General features: G+C 41.4%; 1 protein-coding gene across 1 annotated transcript in view; it reads left to right on the forward strand.

Moving 5' to 3' along the window:
- Window positions 1–10469, forward strand: part of FKBP1B (FKBP prolyl isomerase 1B) — a 40618-nt gene extending 30149 nt beyond the window's left edge. The window contains exons 3-4 of the mRNA XM_030447389.1: window positions 8538–8650; window positions 9781–10469. Of these exons, the coding sequence (XP_030303249.1) occupies window positions 8538–8650; window positions 9781–9909 (242 nt within the window). The 3' untranslated portion in view covers window positions 9910–10469. The remainder of the gene's footprint in view (window positions 1–8537; window positions 8651–9780) is intronic.
- Window positions 10470–14518: the final 4049 nt, after the last annotated feature.

Raw genomic sequence — 14518 nt, forward strand, 5'->3', positions numbered from 1 at the left:
TCTGTATTCTTGCAGGGTTCTGCTCTGGAGAACAGTCCCAAGTGCATCATTCAAGTTAGTTTTAAATCATCATGGTCCAGGTCTTAAACTGCTACATATATTTTTGTACTTTCATTGATATCAGGGGAACTGTGCTAGTTTACTCCAATGAGAATCTACAGCACCAGGAACGATGAGGAAAAACAGAAAACAAATGTGGCAAGATAAGAATTTATTAGCCAGTACTATTTCAGAACACACTCTCTGAGTTTAGAGGCAGAGTGATATTTATGACATTGCTCAGGTTTGTCTTGGAGCACATAAAACACTTCACAGTGAAAACAAAACTAAAAATATATGCTTTTTTTTTTTGTGGAAGCAGATGCATTCCTAGTAGGTAGGAAGAGCATCAAAATAAAGATGTGTTCTTTAGATGAGTGTATCTCATGTATTTTTTTAAAGACAGCCTAGAAAAATAATGGTATCTGAATGAGACATTCTTTCACTGGAGTGTTGCAACAAGTGATAAAGACTGCTTGGGAAAATGCTGAATTTATCTGATCTTAATGGTTGGCTGAACTTCTGACAGCATAATCAGGGTCCCCCAAGACATAACTTGTTAAAAAACTTTTCTCAGAGTTCAATTAAAGACTAAGAGGACTTTTGCCTTCTGTTATTTCTACAGCATGTTTGCTGTATGTATTACTATACAGTAAGTGACTGGGTAGATCTGTGGTCAATGAGTCTAAAGGACCATAGGCAACATAATCTACAAGAAAGTATTTGACTCACAAATCAAAAACAACTTGGTTTTAAACTGCATTTTTTCACTATTCTTGACTGTGATCAAGTAATTTGGGGGGAATTACTCTCAGCTTTCTTTAGCTACCTAGAAATCTGTGATCCATCCATGTCAATGGAGAGAACACAGAATCTGGATGCTTGTGATTCTCCACTCTTGGGCAGGGGATTTGTTCCTTGAGTGAAACAGCAGTTTGTGTCCCCTGATTACCCTGGAAACTGTGTGAGACCCTGTGGTGGCCCCAAACTGGTGGAAATCTTGTCTCCTGCTCCTGCATGCAGTCCTGAGTGGGAGGAGATGATTCCCCAGGAATTCTCTGTGTGCTTGTGAAGGGAGGGGATATTGCATAACACCAGCCAGGAAGGTTTTACCACATCCCTGAAATAAGGAATATTGCAGGTATGTCTGACCAATCTGGATCAAAAAGTCGGATGTCATGGATAGAAGGGATTTGAATTCTGCATTAAGTATGTTTTATGTACATTATGTATGTTTTATGTACATTGTGTATGTTTTATGTGCACATGAGATCATGATGGGACGACTGTGTCTGCCTCTGGCTTGCAGTATGTGTAATCCTGGCATGTTGACTCTGCATCCTATGTCCCAGTTAATTCTCTTTTTTATGAACCTGTGTTTTCTTCTCTGATTGCATCCTGTGTGTGTCTCTCTTTTTTCCCCAATAATGTTTTTTGTTTTCTCCTTTTTATTTAAGAACTGAATAGTTGCTAAGTCCTTTGCACACTTCGGGTGAGAAATCTTGCAAAATGTCTTCCTTGTATTGCAGCCCTGCTCTTGAACTGTTCTTTGTGCTTCTTGGCTGGTACCTGAGGGCAGACAGAAAGACAGGAATGTTCCCTCCAGAATCTGCAGTACAGGACATGGTATTTAGGGGTGGAAATGAAAGAGATTCAAAGTATTTCTGGAGTAATATATTCTCTCTAAAATGCTGCTTTAGCCATCTATTGTCCTATTCATTAGCATACCCAGATTGACCTGATTCTGCCAAACTTACTCAAATGAAATTTGCCTTATGCTGCAGAGCATGTATATTTTTCAGCTGAACTTTGTAATGATGACAGAACCAAACCATAAAACCAAATTATTGTTTTAAGGCAACAGGATGCCAGAGGAATTGTTTTAGTCTCTTTACAATTAATGAAGAATGTGCTTGTTGAGCCTTATATCTTCCTTGAAGGTAAATCTACTTTTTAAAAACATGCAAATCTATAAAAGTGTCAGGACAGAATAATGCCTTTCAGGAGAGTGAACTAGACAATTCCATGTAATTTTCTTGGCTGTGAAGTCAAGCTAAGTGCAGGGCTCTTTCATATTGTCTTGTAGTTGCCCTCACCACTGATATATAAGTGCATGGTATATGCATTATTGAATAGTTGTCTGTGGTGTCTTCATTGCATGCTGTCAGCTGCCCTATAAATAATTGATAGTGTTGCTCTTACTGCACATTAAAGATAAATGAGTGTATAATACATGAAGAAAATGAAGCAGCTTTGCCTGTCTTGAAAAGATCAACCTCTGCTGAAGTGTGCTGCAGTAACTGGAACTAAGAAGTCACCACCACCACCATCCATTTCCCATCTCTGTACTTTGAGTCAGTAAATGTTTGTCATGGCAACAAGCTGGACATTCAAATCCTTGCTGTTGCCTTTTCAAACAAAAAAACTGTGGTAAAGTGATATGTTGCATAGCTGTACCCCCTGGTCTCTTCAACTATTATCCCTCTGGACTGAAAATTCCTTGAAAAGGTTAATTACTGTTTCCCAAGTGGCTCTAAACTGTCAGAAAAAAAACCCAAAACAGTCTAAGCCAGCAAATATTTTTTTTTCCTTATAAAGCTTTGTTTATATTAAGCAGAGGAAAGTTAGCAGGGATAAAACTGAGTTTGTGTTTACAGGGGCATTAAAGCTCTGGTTTTGAAGCTTTCCCTTGCAAAGGGACCTTGGTCAGGGACCAGAGCCCCAGGCAGGACACTGGAAGGTGACTGCTCACAGAGTAGGACATGGAAGCATCCTCCAGCTCACATTCAACACTCTTTCTCTCCATTACATCAATCATAATTTCTCATGAAAACTATTTTCATCACTAAAACTGATGACATGCCAAATTCATTCAAAAAAAGGCTTTAGTTTGGAAGTTGAAGCAAAGAAATCAGAGGTGTGTGCTACCTGTGTGGTGGTTTGGAAGAAGACTCGTGGCCAGGTGTAGCTACAGGTTACTGGGAGCTGTTGTTATGATGCTAGGGTGTAAAGCAGTGAATTTTGTGGTACACATGAAATGGCAAATTTAAATGCAAGAAGGGTGAGATGCTCAGCTTGTGCAGGTCTGGATTCAGATGGAAAGTGCTGGGGTGCTGGGGCATGTCAGGTCCTCTGGGCATTTCCCTGACTGCAACTGCTTAGAAATGTATTGCTAACATCTCTGCTTTTAACATGAAATTATATGGGAAATCTTCTTGTTTCTGGTGGGAAACCACAAGTTTTTCAGGTGTGTTACCTCAGCCATGAGCTGGGGAGGACATCACAGAGGGCTGGTTCCTGCTCTACTGCAGTGTGGCAGAACTGAGTCCTGAAAAGAACTGATCTATTTTTATGGAAAATGTGAATAAGACCACTGAAATCAGTGGAGTTCTGGTGTAACCCAACTTGGGATGTGACCTGTGACTTTACAGGTGTTTTTCTACAGCTGCTCCTGTGCCATTTTGCTGAACTCCTTTGCTTTGCTGAGCTGACTTCTTCTGTACTCTGTGAAGGTGTCAATGCTGACACAAAGCCTTCTGCTCAGCTTCTAAACAGTTCCAAATAATATATTTTCCAGATTAAAAATGTATATTAGTTATAGTTACAGGTTGTAAATGGGGGCAAAAGCAGAATTTTCAGCTTTTGGGATATTCTTCTGACAGAATATTGGCATATTGCCCAAATATTGGCATTTCCCAAACCAGGACATATTCTGACATAGAAATCATGTATTTTTTTGAAAAAAAAAAGCACTTGAGATCAAAAGTTCCTAAGGTGCAGCAACACTGATTGCAGCCAACACTGCTTCCCAGAGCCTTAGGAACCAACCCAAATGGCAAGTATATAACAGCACATATTTAATAGAAGGCATGATTGGAAAGGTGATTGCATTAGGGGCATCAAAATACAGTCCCTGTCCTAAAGAACCTCTGGTCTACGTAAGGTGAAATAGGATAGCATCCTAGAAACACTTTCTCAATGTCTGCTTCTCTTTCTGCTGCCACCATCAGAAATTATCTGTCTTACAGTGTCTGTAGTACCTTTAAGTTCTGTAGGTAGTTTGAAACATAAGGTAATGGAATACTTTTCAGGTGAATTCTGCTGTTTTTGAAAGTCACCTGTTCAGTTTATCCCCCCAATACTTGTATGTGAATCCCACACAAAGGATAAAAGGAGAGCAACTGATGAAATCAAGGGTTTGGTTGGGACCATAGGTGTAAGCTGGTGTCTGAACAGCCAGGCTGGCTCTGTGGGTTTGTTATATGCTTGGTTGAATTCCCAGCTGACCCATCCTCAGATGAAGAAACCCTCTGGAAAAAAGAAACTTAGCCTGTGGTCCAGCTGCAGCATTCATGGCTTTCCATTCCTGACCTCAATAATACAACTTCTCTGATAACAAATAAAGATAGAGCCTGTCTCTTGGTAAAAGTGCTTACAGGATCTTCTTCTGAAACAGATAGCATTTCATCCATAGGATCTCTGTCAGTATGAACCACACTGCTATGCCAGATTTGGTTGAAATTGGCTAAAAGATTCAAGGCTTCCCAGGTAAGTACAGGCAGTGCCATTAGCACCCCTCCCTTAGGGACCAAACTTAAATTATGTGGTCTGGCTGACCTCAGTTAATTCATGTTAACACAGTAGGGCAGACACATGTGTGTTCTAATACAAAATAATAGCTTGTGTTAAACCTGGACTGTTTTCACTGGGGTTTTTTGGCCCAAATGGCAGTTGAGGTGAATATCTGTCATGTTCCCTAACAAAATAATTTGTTTACTCTTTGATCTCCAGCTTCAATTGTGTGAACTACAGTGGTTCAGAAGGATGCATGATTTGAAACATCTCCTTTTCTACAGCCACCTAATTTTTAAAAACTAGTTATTAATTAGGACATCTTGTAGATCAGAATGCTTTCAAATCTGCACAATGTTCTCATTATTGAATTTATACAATTAATTATTCTAATGCAATGATTTTTAGCTTTCAGAATCAAACATAAGGTTATTATAACAAGTGAGCATACAAGCATCTGGATGTCCTTGCTCAGTCAAAACTTCAATTGATTTTTCTGACTTTGCAGAACAACATTGTTGTTCAGTTCCAGATTGTGGGTTTTTTCTTCTTGTTGCTAGGTAGATAAATAAAGATCCTAGAAGACCAATGGGCATTTGTTCTTGTTGAAAATATTAACCAAATCAATTTCTTTTCACAAAGAAAAAAAAATGGATGCATTAGCAAGAGAGAAAATAAAACATTATGCTGTTTTATCTCCCAGGAGCCTGAATAGTCGACTCAACTTTCAGAAATAGAGAGATAAAAAAGATCTAAAGTTGAGATCTAAATCCAGACCAGAACTCCTCCAGGGCAGATGAGACTCTGACTCATTTCTAAACTGGTTCTTCATTTAAAGGGCAGTCACACAAAAACTGACCCCCTTGCCAGGGCTCTGGTGAAAATGGACACATCTGGTTCTTTGAATCCCAGTTTGTTCTCCAGAAGCAATAGGGTGACAGAGGTGGTTACATTCCTGAATTTGTTACCTGATGAGTGTTCAGCTGTTTCTGAAAGGTGGATGTTGCTGTAAATATAGGAGAAGCAGCCTGTTTTCTTCTGCTAGGTGGAACACATCTTCTGTAGGCTTTTGATGGTGAAATGAGAGTCAGTTTTTATGTTATATATGTTACACTAGCAAGCTTATGAGCAGGTAGAAACATTATTTTAAATGGGAAGCATTATCTGGTAGCTGTTGGGATCTGTGAAGAGTTAATTCTGGTTCTGTTGTTGGTTTGATGTGTAGTATTTAGTAAACCATCAGGCCTTTAAGCTAAGTATTTTAATAGGATTTAATTACAAAATGAAGTGAAAACATTGTGGAACTTTGCATCTGAATCTGAACTTGCAGAGTGATGTTGTTTTATAATAAATATCTTCTTCTACCTCCTTGGGCTGCAGTGAAGAATAATGTTTGCACACTGCTTTGAACATGCAGACTGTAATGACACTGCTAAGTTTTAATATTAAAACTATTAAATATTGGGATTCTGTAATAATCTCTTCCCGTTTTGTAGAATCATAAGGTTTCATGATGTGTTTAAAAATAAAATTGCTGTGAGGAAGGACTGCCATTTAAGTTGAAGATCAAATACTTCAAAAAGGATTCAGAAAGGATTATATGGTATGCCTGAGATTTCCCCCTGAGCTGCTTCTCCCTGCCTGCCCTGCTCCATATGCAGGCTGCTTTTCTACATTACAAATGAACCCATGTTTTTCTGTAACTAGAAAACCTTGTGCAGGCAGCTGGTGCCAGTTCCCAGCCTGCTTGGAGGGGCTTTAGGGATGTCACTGAGCACGTGTATCATTGTATATTTATTATTGCACACATCTGATTGCATAAGATGTGTATGGACTGGCATCGGAGAGTGCATAAAATACTTCACTATTGTGCTGTGAAAGACTTCTGGAATATAACAAGCACTAATGGTGAAGGTTTTGAACCATACCTGAGGGTAGGTTATTCCGTAATTTTCCTCCTAAGGTTTTAAACACATACACGTGTGTCTCTGAAGTTCCAGCTCTGACAAATGTTGTACTTAGTCAACAGCTAAATTGCCTTGATGTGGCATTTGGCTTTAATATTGACATGAAATACTGAGACACAGAACCCCACTGGAACAATCAAATACTGTGCTCTCATTACTGCAAGTCCAGAATGCCATCACCACTGATTTAACTACTAATGAATTTGGAGACATCCATGTCTGAGCTCGTTGTTTGGGGCTACCTTATATTCACTGGAAAGAAATAAGCACTTCTGGGATGCAATTCATTATGTTCTAGCATAGATCCTTAGATTTGGTTAGATGAATTACCCCTGAAAGTGCATTTTTCTCTGACTTGATTAGAGAGGGAAGCAGAGTAATTAGCTCAAAAGTTGCTGGTAAGATGAATCCTACCCTTTAAGTTTTTGTTTTTCATTATAGCACATCTCTTTTTATTTACCTCTGATTTGTAACACAGACTTTTAAAGCATCAGTGTATGCCTTTCGTGTTGTTGTTTGGACAATAACTGAAGATTTGCACTGAAAAATAAGAATTGTTCATCAGCTGGGCTATTAATATAACTGCTTTAATGAAATGAAACCAGTAAAACTGTATTTTTCATATTTGATCATAAAAGGCAGTTACTTCTCAGCATTTTCTGTCTAAGTTGTGCTTGATTGTGTTGTTTTCAACCATAAACTTCCTCAATATTTGCTTAGAAATTAACTTTTCTTTGCACAGCACCTTGCACAGGAGGTCATGGTTTATGCTCAGAACACTGGCACTACAGTATTACAAAGGAAAGGTTTATTCTGATTTATAAATATCTACCCAACCTTGCAAAATCCGGAGTATAACATTCTGAAAGAGCAATTACCAATTACTTTTAAGTTGAAAACTGAGATAATTATCCACGGTTAGAAAGGAGACTGAGAATACCTAATTGTGGAGGTTTATCCATTTGCTGGGGAATCTGAGCAGGTGATAACACAGGGGTTGAAACAGTGTCCTGCCCATCCAAAGGAATGAGTCAAGTGCTCCTCTGCTTGTCTCTAGTGGCTGAATGAAAACATAAAGAATTAGGGTAGTAATTAGGCTATTTTTATATTTTTGAAGGCAGAGTCCTTTCCATTCTTTCTGTACAAGAAGGAAACTCATATGGTTGTAATGTAGTGTGGAAGTTTCACATGCCTGGTGTGGAAGAGCCAGGTTTGTGTAATGCACGTTATTCAAGTACTCCTGAGTAAATCAAGGAGGGAAGGTGCACAGGCCAAGGTGCCAAATATTTCCTCTAGGTATTCTGGAGTAAATTTGCAGGAACAAGTCAAAGGAGTTCCTCTGCACTTGCACATGTTTACCTGGATGCAAATTTGGCTCAAGAATTCCCAAACCTTGATCTTATATCCGCACCCAAAGGTGGAAAGCTCCTCCTGACTGTGGTGAGTGTTGGGCCACACATGGCAGCAGCCTCCCTTTAGTTAGTACTCTGTTAAAAGTGTCTTAAAGTCTGTGGTAAGTATTTAAAGAGAAGTAAACCTAGTCCAATTTATATTATATTTGGTTTCATTGTCTGTAGGTTTGTTTTAGGGAGGGTTTTTTTGTGTTTAGGAGCAGGCACCTGTGCTGGGATTCTCTCTATTGCTGCTCTCCAGTTGTTCCTTGCCTACTTTCATCTGCTTGGCCAGGAAGGCCCCCTGTGTGAGCAACAGCTCTTCTGGGTGAGACATTTGGTACTTTTAAGAATAAAAATATATTTCCATATAAGAGCCTGAATTACTGGGAGGCAAAGGTAACAATATGGTACCACTGCATTGATTCTCCTGCCTTTGCTGTTTGGATAAGACTTCAAAATGGAAATGGAAATGACCAAAACACTAATTTTTCACTCTTCTCCCTCCCCCTGCAACACTTAAATTGAGATGTAGCTCCTATTGAAACTGTGTGTCTTGTTTTGGCAGGAATGCTACAGAATGGAAAGAAGTTTGATTCCTCCCGAGACAGAAACAAGCCCTTCAGGTTCAAGATTGGCAGGCAAGAAGTCATTAAAGGATTTGAAGAAGGTGTTACACAGGTACAAAGAAATTATTCTGTCTGCACTTCCAGCTGACTGACAGGTGTGTGAGCACAGCAATGTCCAGTGTGTGCAGTGGTGACAAGATCAAGTGGAAATCAATGTAAGAGATGGAGTGTTTTTTCTGAAAGCACAGCACGTTTGAGCGCAATAAATCCTGCAGCTCTCCTCCATCCATCCATCCATCCATCCAGGGATATCCCCTTCTCATGGGGCTTTCCATGGGGTTTGCATTTGGGAAGGGAGAGGTGCAGTCCCCTCCCCAGGTACCTGTGTGCCCTGTGAGCTCCACATTTACCAGGGGCAGCTCCAGAAGTAAAGAGCTGCCTCTGAAGGTGGCAGCACCTTATGGGGTGGCCTCTATTCAGCTACTCCATGAAAGTCCCAGCTGCTGTTTTTTGTGACTTCTGTGACTGGTTTAAAGATTTTGACCCTTACTGAATGAGGTACCAAACTGCACTGTTAGATTTTTATGACTTTAAGCTCCCAGCTACACAAGTTAACATGCACTGACCAATCCTGCACTGAGGCAAAGGAAACTGCCCTCTGTTAATTACACTTTGAGTGTCAAGACAGTAAAACCCTACAGAGCCAGGCAGTGCAATTCATTGCCAGTTCTTGCTTTGTGTCTGCAGTGTTGTGAGGCCCCACCACATGAGGAGTGCAAAATCAGGGTCCTCAGGTGGAAGGTTGAATGAGATCAGGGTGCAAATTCTCCGTGACTCTTCATTTGGGGCTGCTATAGCTCAGTGTAGGAGAAGAGTGCTCAAATGTTATCATAGGAATAACTCTGTATGCTTAAATAGAGAGAAAAAAAGAATGCAAAATGAGAAACAATCCACTGAGGAATGATGGAACTGTGCTTTTCCAGAGAGGGATAGAAGAGAAAATGACTTCTAGCCCTGTGAAGAAAGTAATGCAATCAGTGCCCTTTTCTCCAGCCAAAGAAGTCCTTTTGAGGATTCCTAGAATCTCTGGAACATACCTACCTTCCTCTCAAGGATATGAGAGGTCCCAACCCTCCTTGATTCTGTAAATCTGCCACTGAGTGATTTGTTCTTTGTTTTTCTCCTAATGCTGTTTTGGTTTTTTTGTCTTCTCTTTTCCTTTCTCCATCATCCAAAACACAGATGAGCTTAGGACAAAGAGCAAAGTTGACCTGCACACCTGAGATGGCTTATGGAGCCACAGGCCACCCTGGGGTCATCCCTCCCAATGCTACTCTCCTCTTTGACGTGGAGCTTCTCAGGTTAGAGTGAATCTTCTCAAGGGGGTTGGCTGGAGACATCTGTTAATAACCATCTGCTCTTCCTCACCCTGCCAGCAGTGGGAGGAATCTTCACTGGAATCCAAATCTTCCCTGCTCAAGCTGCCCTGTCAATAGCTCCTGCCTTCTCTTTTTTAACTTTGTGGTGTCTGGTTTTGCGTTTTATTAGAAGCTTTGCTTTGGGAAAAATGTCTACTGTTGTAAGATTTTCAAGTTGTACATTTTATTTAATTTGCATGTAAAGATAATTCACGGTGATGACTGAAAATATATATAATTATAAATATATATATATATTCCTTGTTGAAAAACCACTGCCTTACTGTACACTTAAACCAAGAAAAAAAAAAAAAACAAACTACAAAGGTGCTCAAAAGAAAAATAAATCCAATGTACACCTTGTACATGAACGGGCATTAGCCAAACAGAGTTACCTGCGCTGCCACTTTTCTCAACTTGTATGTTCTGCTTGCTGCTGTTTTAAAAAAAATACTGTCTCATTTATGAATTAAAAGTATATATATATATAAAACAATAAAATCTTGATACTTTGCTGTTTCTATTTCCTGCTTTTCTCCCCTGGCCACTGGAATTCTTTTTGGTATATAAGAAGTTGAGTCACTCATAAAGGTGAGTGGGCCCCTCAGTTCAAGAAGGATATCGAGGTCCTGGAGCAGGTCCAAAGGAGGGCAACCAGGCTGGTGAAGGGACTCGAGCACAGACCCTATGAGGAGAGGCTGAGGGAGCTGGGGCTGTTCAGCCTAAAGAAGAGGCGGCTCAGAGGAGACCTCATCGCTCTCTAAAACTACGTGAAAGGAGGTTGGAGCCAGGTGGGGGTTGGTCTCTTTCCCCAGGCAACTCTCAGCAAGACAAGAGGGCATGGTCTTAAGTTGTGTCAGGGGAGGTTTAGGTTGGATATTAGAAAGAATTTCTTTACGGAGAGAGTGATCAGGCATTGGAATGGGCTGCCCCAGGAAGTAGTGGATTCTCCATCCCTGGAGATATTTAAAAAGAGACTGGATGTGGCACTCAGTGCCATGGGCTGGGGACTGCAACGGTGGTTCAAGGGTTGGACTCGATGATCTCTGAGGTCCCTTCCAGCCCAGCCAATTCTATGATTCTATGATTCTAAGTTCTTCAAACAATCACTAACATTTTTATGCTAATTGTTTCTCTATATAATCTAGTGTAAAAAAATTTCTACTGGAGCTCAGACAGGGTAGAGAAGAGCAGAACTATGTGCATCCACCTTACAAAACAAATCCAAACTATGGCCACTCAAAATTTATTTCATTTGATGGCTTTGTGAATTCATGAAATGCTGGTCCTTCCTTTGAAGACGTGATGATGTGTAGGCTGTTGTTTACCTGGTTTTAGGAGAAGGACCTGATCTGTGTTGTTATTTTGCTTTGCCTAAACTCAGTTTATCCTCTTCTCTGAAAAAAAACCCAAAATCCCCCAAAAAAGTATCACTGGGTCATGATGCTATTTTTATTTAACTTGACTGTAAACTATTTTCATAGTTTTCAACTTAGGGATTTTTTGATGGAAGGATTGCAGACAGACTGCAAAGCTGTGTAGGTATCTCCAGGTGATATCCTCCAGGAGATGAAAAAGGGCACAGAAGAGGAACACTGCTCATCTCCCCAGTGCCTGCAGCTCACATTCTTTTCTCTCCAAATGTTCATTTTACCCACAAAGCTACACTGGAGATTTTGAATTAATAACACTATAAAACCCACCTCTGACAGACTAACCTCACCCAGCCTGTAACAACCACCAAGGGCTGGTGGAGTAAATGTATTTTCTTGCTCCCCCCTCTATAAAGAAGCTAAAGGACTTTCAGGATCCTTTTTTTTTTTGGTGAAAATATCAGATGTCTGCAGCAGCACTGTTACACACCCACAGTTATTTATAAGGGCTAATTTCCCCTATACATGGGGGGTTAGACCTGCCAGAGTTTGATGCCCACTAGCTCTCCCAAATTCTTTTTCAGTGTCCCTGCCTGCCCTGTTGCTGGTGTTGATACCAGCACTGGGCTGCAGACCTCAGGCTGTGCTGCAGCAGTTGCAGGGCTGAGCTCCTGGAGAGATCTTGGGTCAGTGGACCACAGCCTGGTCAGTTCAGCACATTGGGCTAAAGCTCCTTCTGCCAGTGGCCCAGTTTAAGTCAGCTGATCATTAAAAAGAAAAAAAAAACCATAAAGGTCCTGGTTTGGGACCTTTTCAGGATGCCTCAGAGGTGAGCAGCAATGCAGAGGATTGGCTCAGCATCCCTGGAAGGGCCACGTGCTCCCTCCATCAGATCTTGGAAAGCTTCAGCCGTGGCTAAAGCCACAGGTAGGACCTCACTCCCTCCTGCTGCTCCTGGGTTTCTTAAGTGGAAATCCTGTCCCTGCAGGGCTGGAAGAGTTGACTGGATTCAGGTGTATCCTCTCCCTCTGCAGAGCATCCCTGCCCTTGCCTTTTGCCCAGCAGCACAACCCAGCTGTTACCCAGCCTGTAAAATCCTTGTTACAGCTGCTGATGGAGCTCGCTCCCTCATCACCCTTTCTCTGCACAGGCCTTTGTTAGAAGCCTTTTTCATTGCCTTTTTCATGCCAATTTTTTTTTTAAATCTGAAAGGAAAACTAATTGTCCTTTGTGATACTTAGGGAAATTAAGTCTTCAAGGAAATGTAATCTTCAGCTCTTTATTTGACTGCAAATGTGTTAATTTATTTAATTGTATCATCGATCAACACAGTGCATATAATTATTATCACTACATAATGGATTGGAAAAAATACTCTTGTCGCTGCCTGTGTAATCAGATATGCTTTTGTTACTAATTTCTAAACAGCATCAATGGAAAAAAAAATGACCTTCCAGGCTTAATTTCATGCCCTACTTCCTGAAAAATAAAATGAAAAGTGAACACACACAAAAACCAGCACAGATGCAGAGTATGAGGCTGGTAACATCTGCCTTATTTGCTGCCCTCCCTGCCATTCTTATAACTGAACTCATTTCCCTGTCTTTTGATATTACATTTCAAACAAAATCTTGAGCAGACCTCATCAAAACACTCCTCTGGGCATTCGATTTCCATTCCCTGTGTCTTGCAGGTACAAATTATTATTTCATTTTACATGTGCAGGGACACTGAAAGCCCTGAACAGGCACTAGAGGAAGTATGAAATGGAATATTTAATGAAAGGCAGCAGCTGAGCTCTCAGAGAAATCAAAAGCTGCTGATCTTGAGGATTCACTGAAGGATTTTTTATTAATCTTATTACCCCAAAGAATTGCTTTTTATATATGTTTTTCAAACAGCATCAAATCCTCATCAAAACAGACACTGCAGTGCAAGCCCCACGCTCTGTTGACAGAAGCAATGTGCTATTTGCATATCATTTCAAACAAGGCTGGCAGCATGGGGCACTGTTATTAGCACTTTGGCATTTTATTATCAGTATTTATTACTATTTATTAACAGCATAAATCCAGCACAGCAAAAAGCACCTCCAGTTCCTCTTACAGCAGGGGGCCTCCTAAATGCACAGCAACCAGTGTAAACAGCCCATCAGCCTAGAGCCACACCAGTATGTGCTGCTGGTGGCATGTGTGTGACATTTGTACGTAGCTGTATCTACGGAAAGGAGCAGAGTTTTAACCTTTAAAAACCTGTGGAAAGGAAGGACAGATTTATGTAAGAGCCCCAAAGCAAGGACAGGTTTTTTTTAGAATCACAGAATCATAGAATTGGCTGGGTTGGAAGGGACCTCAGAGATCATCAAGTCCAACCCTTGATCCACTACTGCTGCAGTTACCAGCCCATGGGACTGAGTGCCACATCCAGTCTCTTTTGAAATATCTCCAGGGATGGAGAATCCACTGCTTCCCTGGGCAGCCCATTCCAATGTCTGATCACCCTCTCTGTGAAGAATTTATTGCTAATATCCAACCTAAACCTCCCCTGACAGAGCTTAAGTCCATGCCCTCTTGTCTTACTGGGAGCTACTTGGGAACAGAGACTGACTCCCCCCCAGGCTCCAACCTCCTTTCAGGGAGTTGTAGAGAGTGATGAGGTTTCCCCTGAGCCTCCTCTTCTCCAGGCTGAACACCCCGAGCTCCCTCAGCGTCTCTCTCTCTCTTTACTACACACGCTGCTGCTGCTCTTGTTCTGCAGCACAGGACAGGGCAGAGCCTTTTTCTGTCTGCAAACAGCAGGTACCAGCAGCCTGGAAACAGCAGGAGGAACCAACAGCGTTTGCAGTTTGGTTTCATCACACTGGAAATCAAGCCCCAGCCCTGGATTCAGACTGTAGTGAATTGAAACTGCTGTGACATCCTGACATCCTGCCTGGAAAAAAATCTTACAGACTTCTAGAAGCCCCTTTCAGGGGGAGCTCCCTGCTGCGGCACAGGGTGGGGTTTTAAGCTGAGCCATTTCAGCTGCCTCCTCCCTGCTGCTTTGGGGTGAAACAGCCAGCTCAGGGCATCACCATCACCCTCCATGCTCCCCCCAGCTGAGAAATGAGGTGCACAGCACATGGCAGCTGCAGGGAGCTCCCCCAGGGAGCTGGGGGGTGGCACCCTCAGCCTGGTTCCCTTCACAACC

The sequence above is a fragment of the Calypte anna genome, chromosome 3 (genome assembly GCF_003957555.1).
Source record: "Calypte anna isolate BGI_N300 chromosome 3, bCalAnn1_v1.p, whole genome shotgun sequence".
NCBI classification, from domain to species: Eukaryota; Metazoa; Chordata; class Aves; order Apodiformes; family Trochilidae; genus Calypte; species Calypte anna.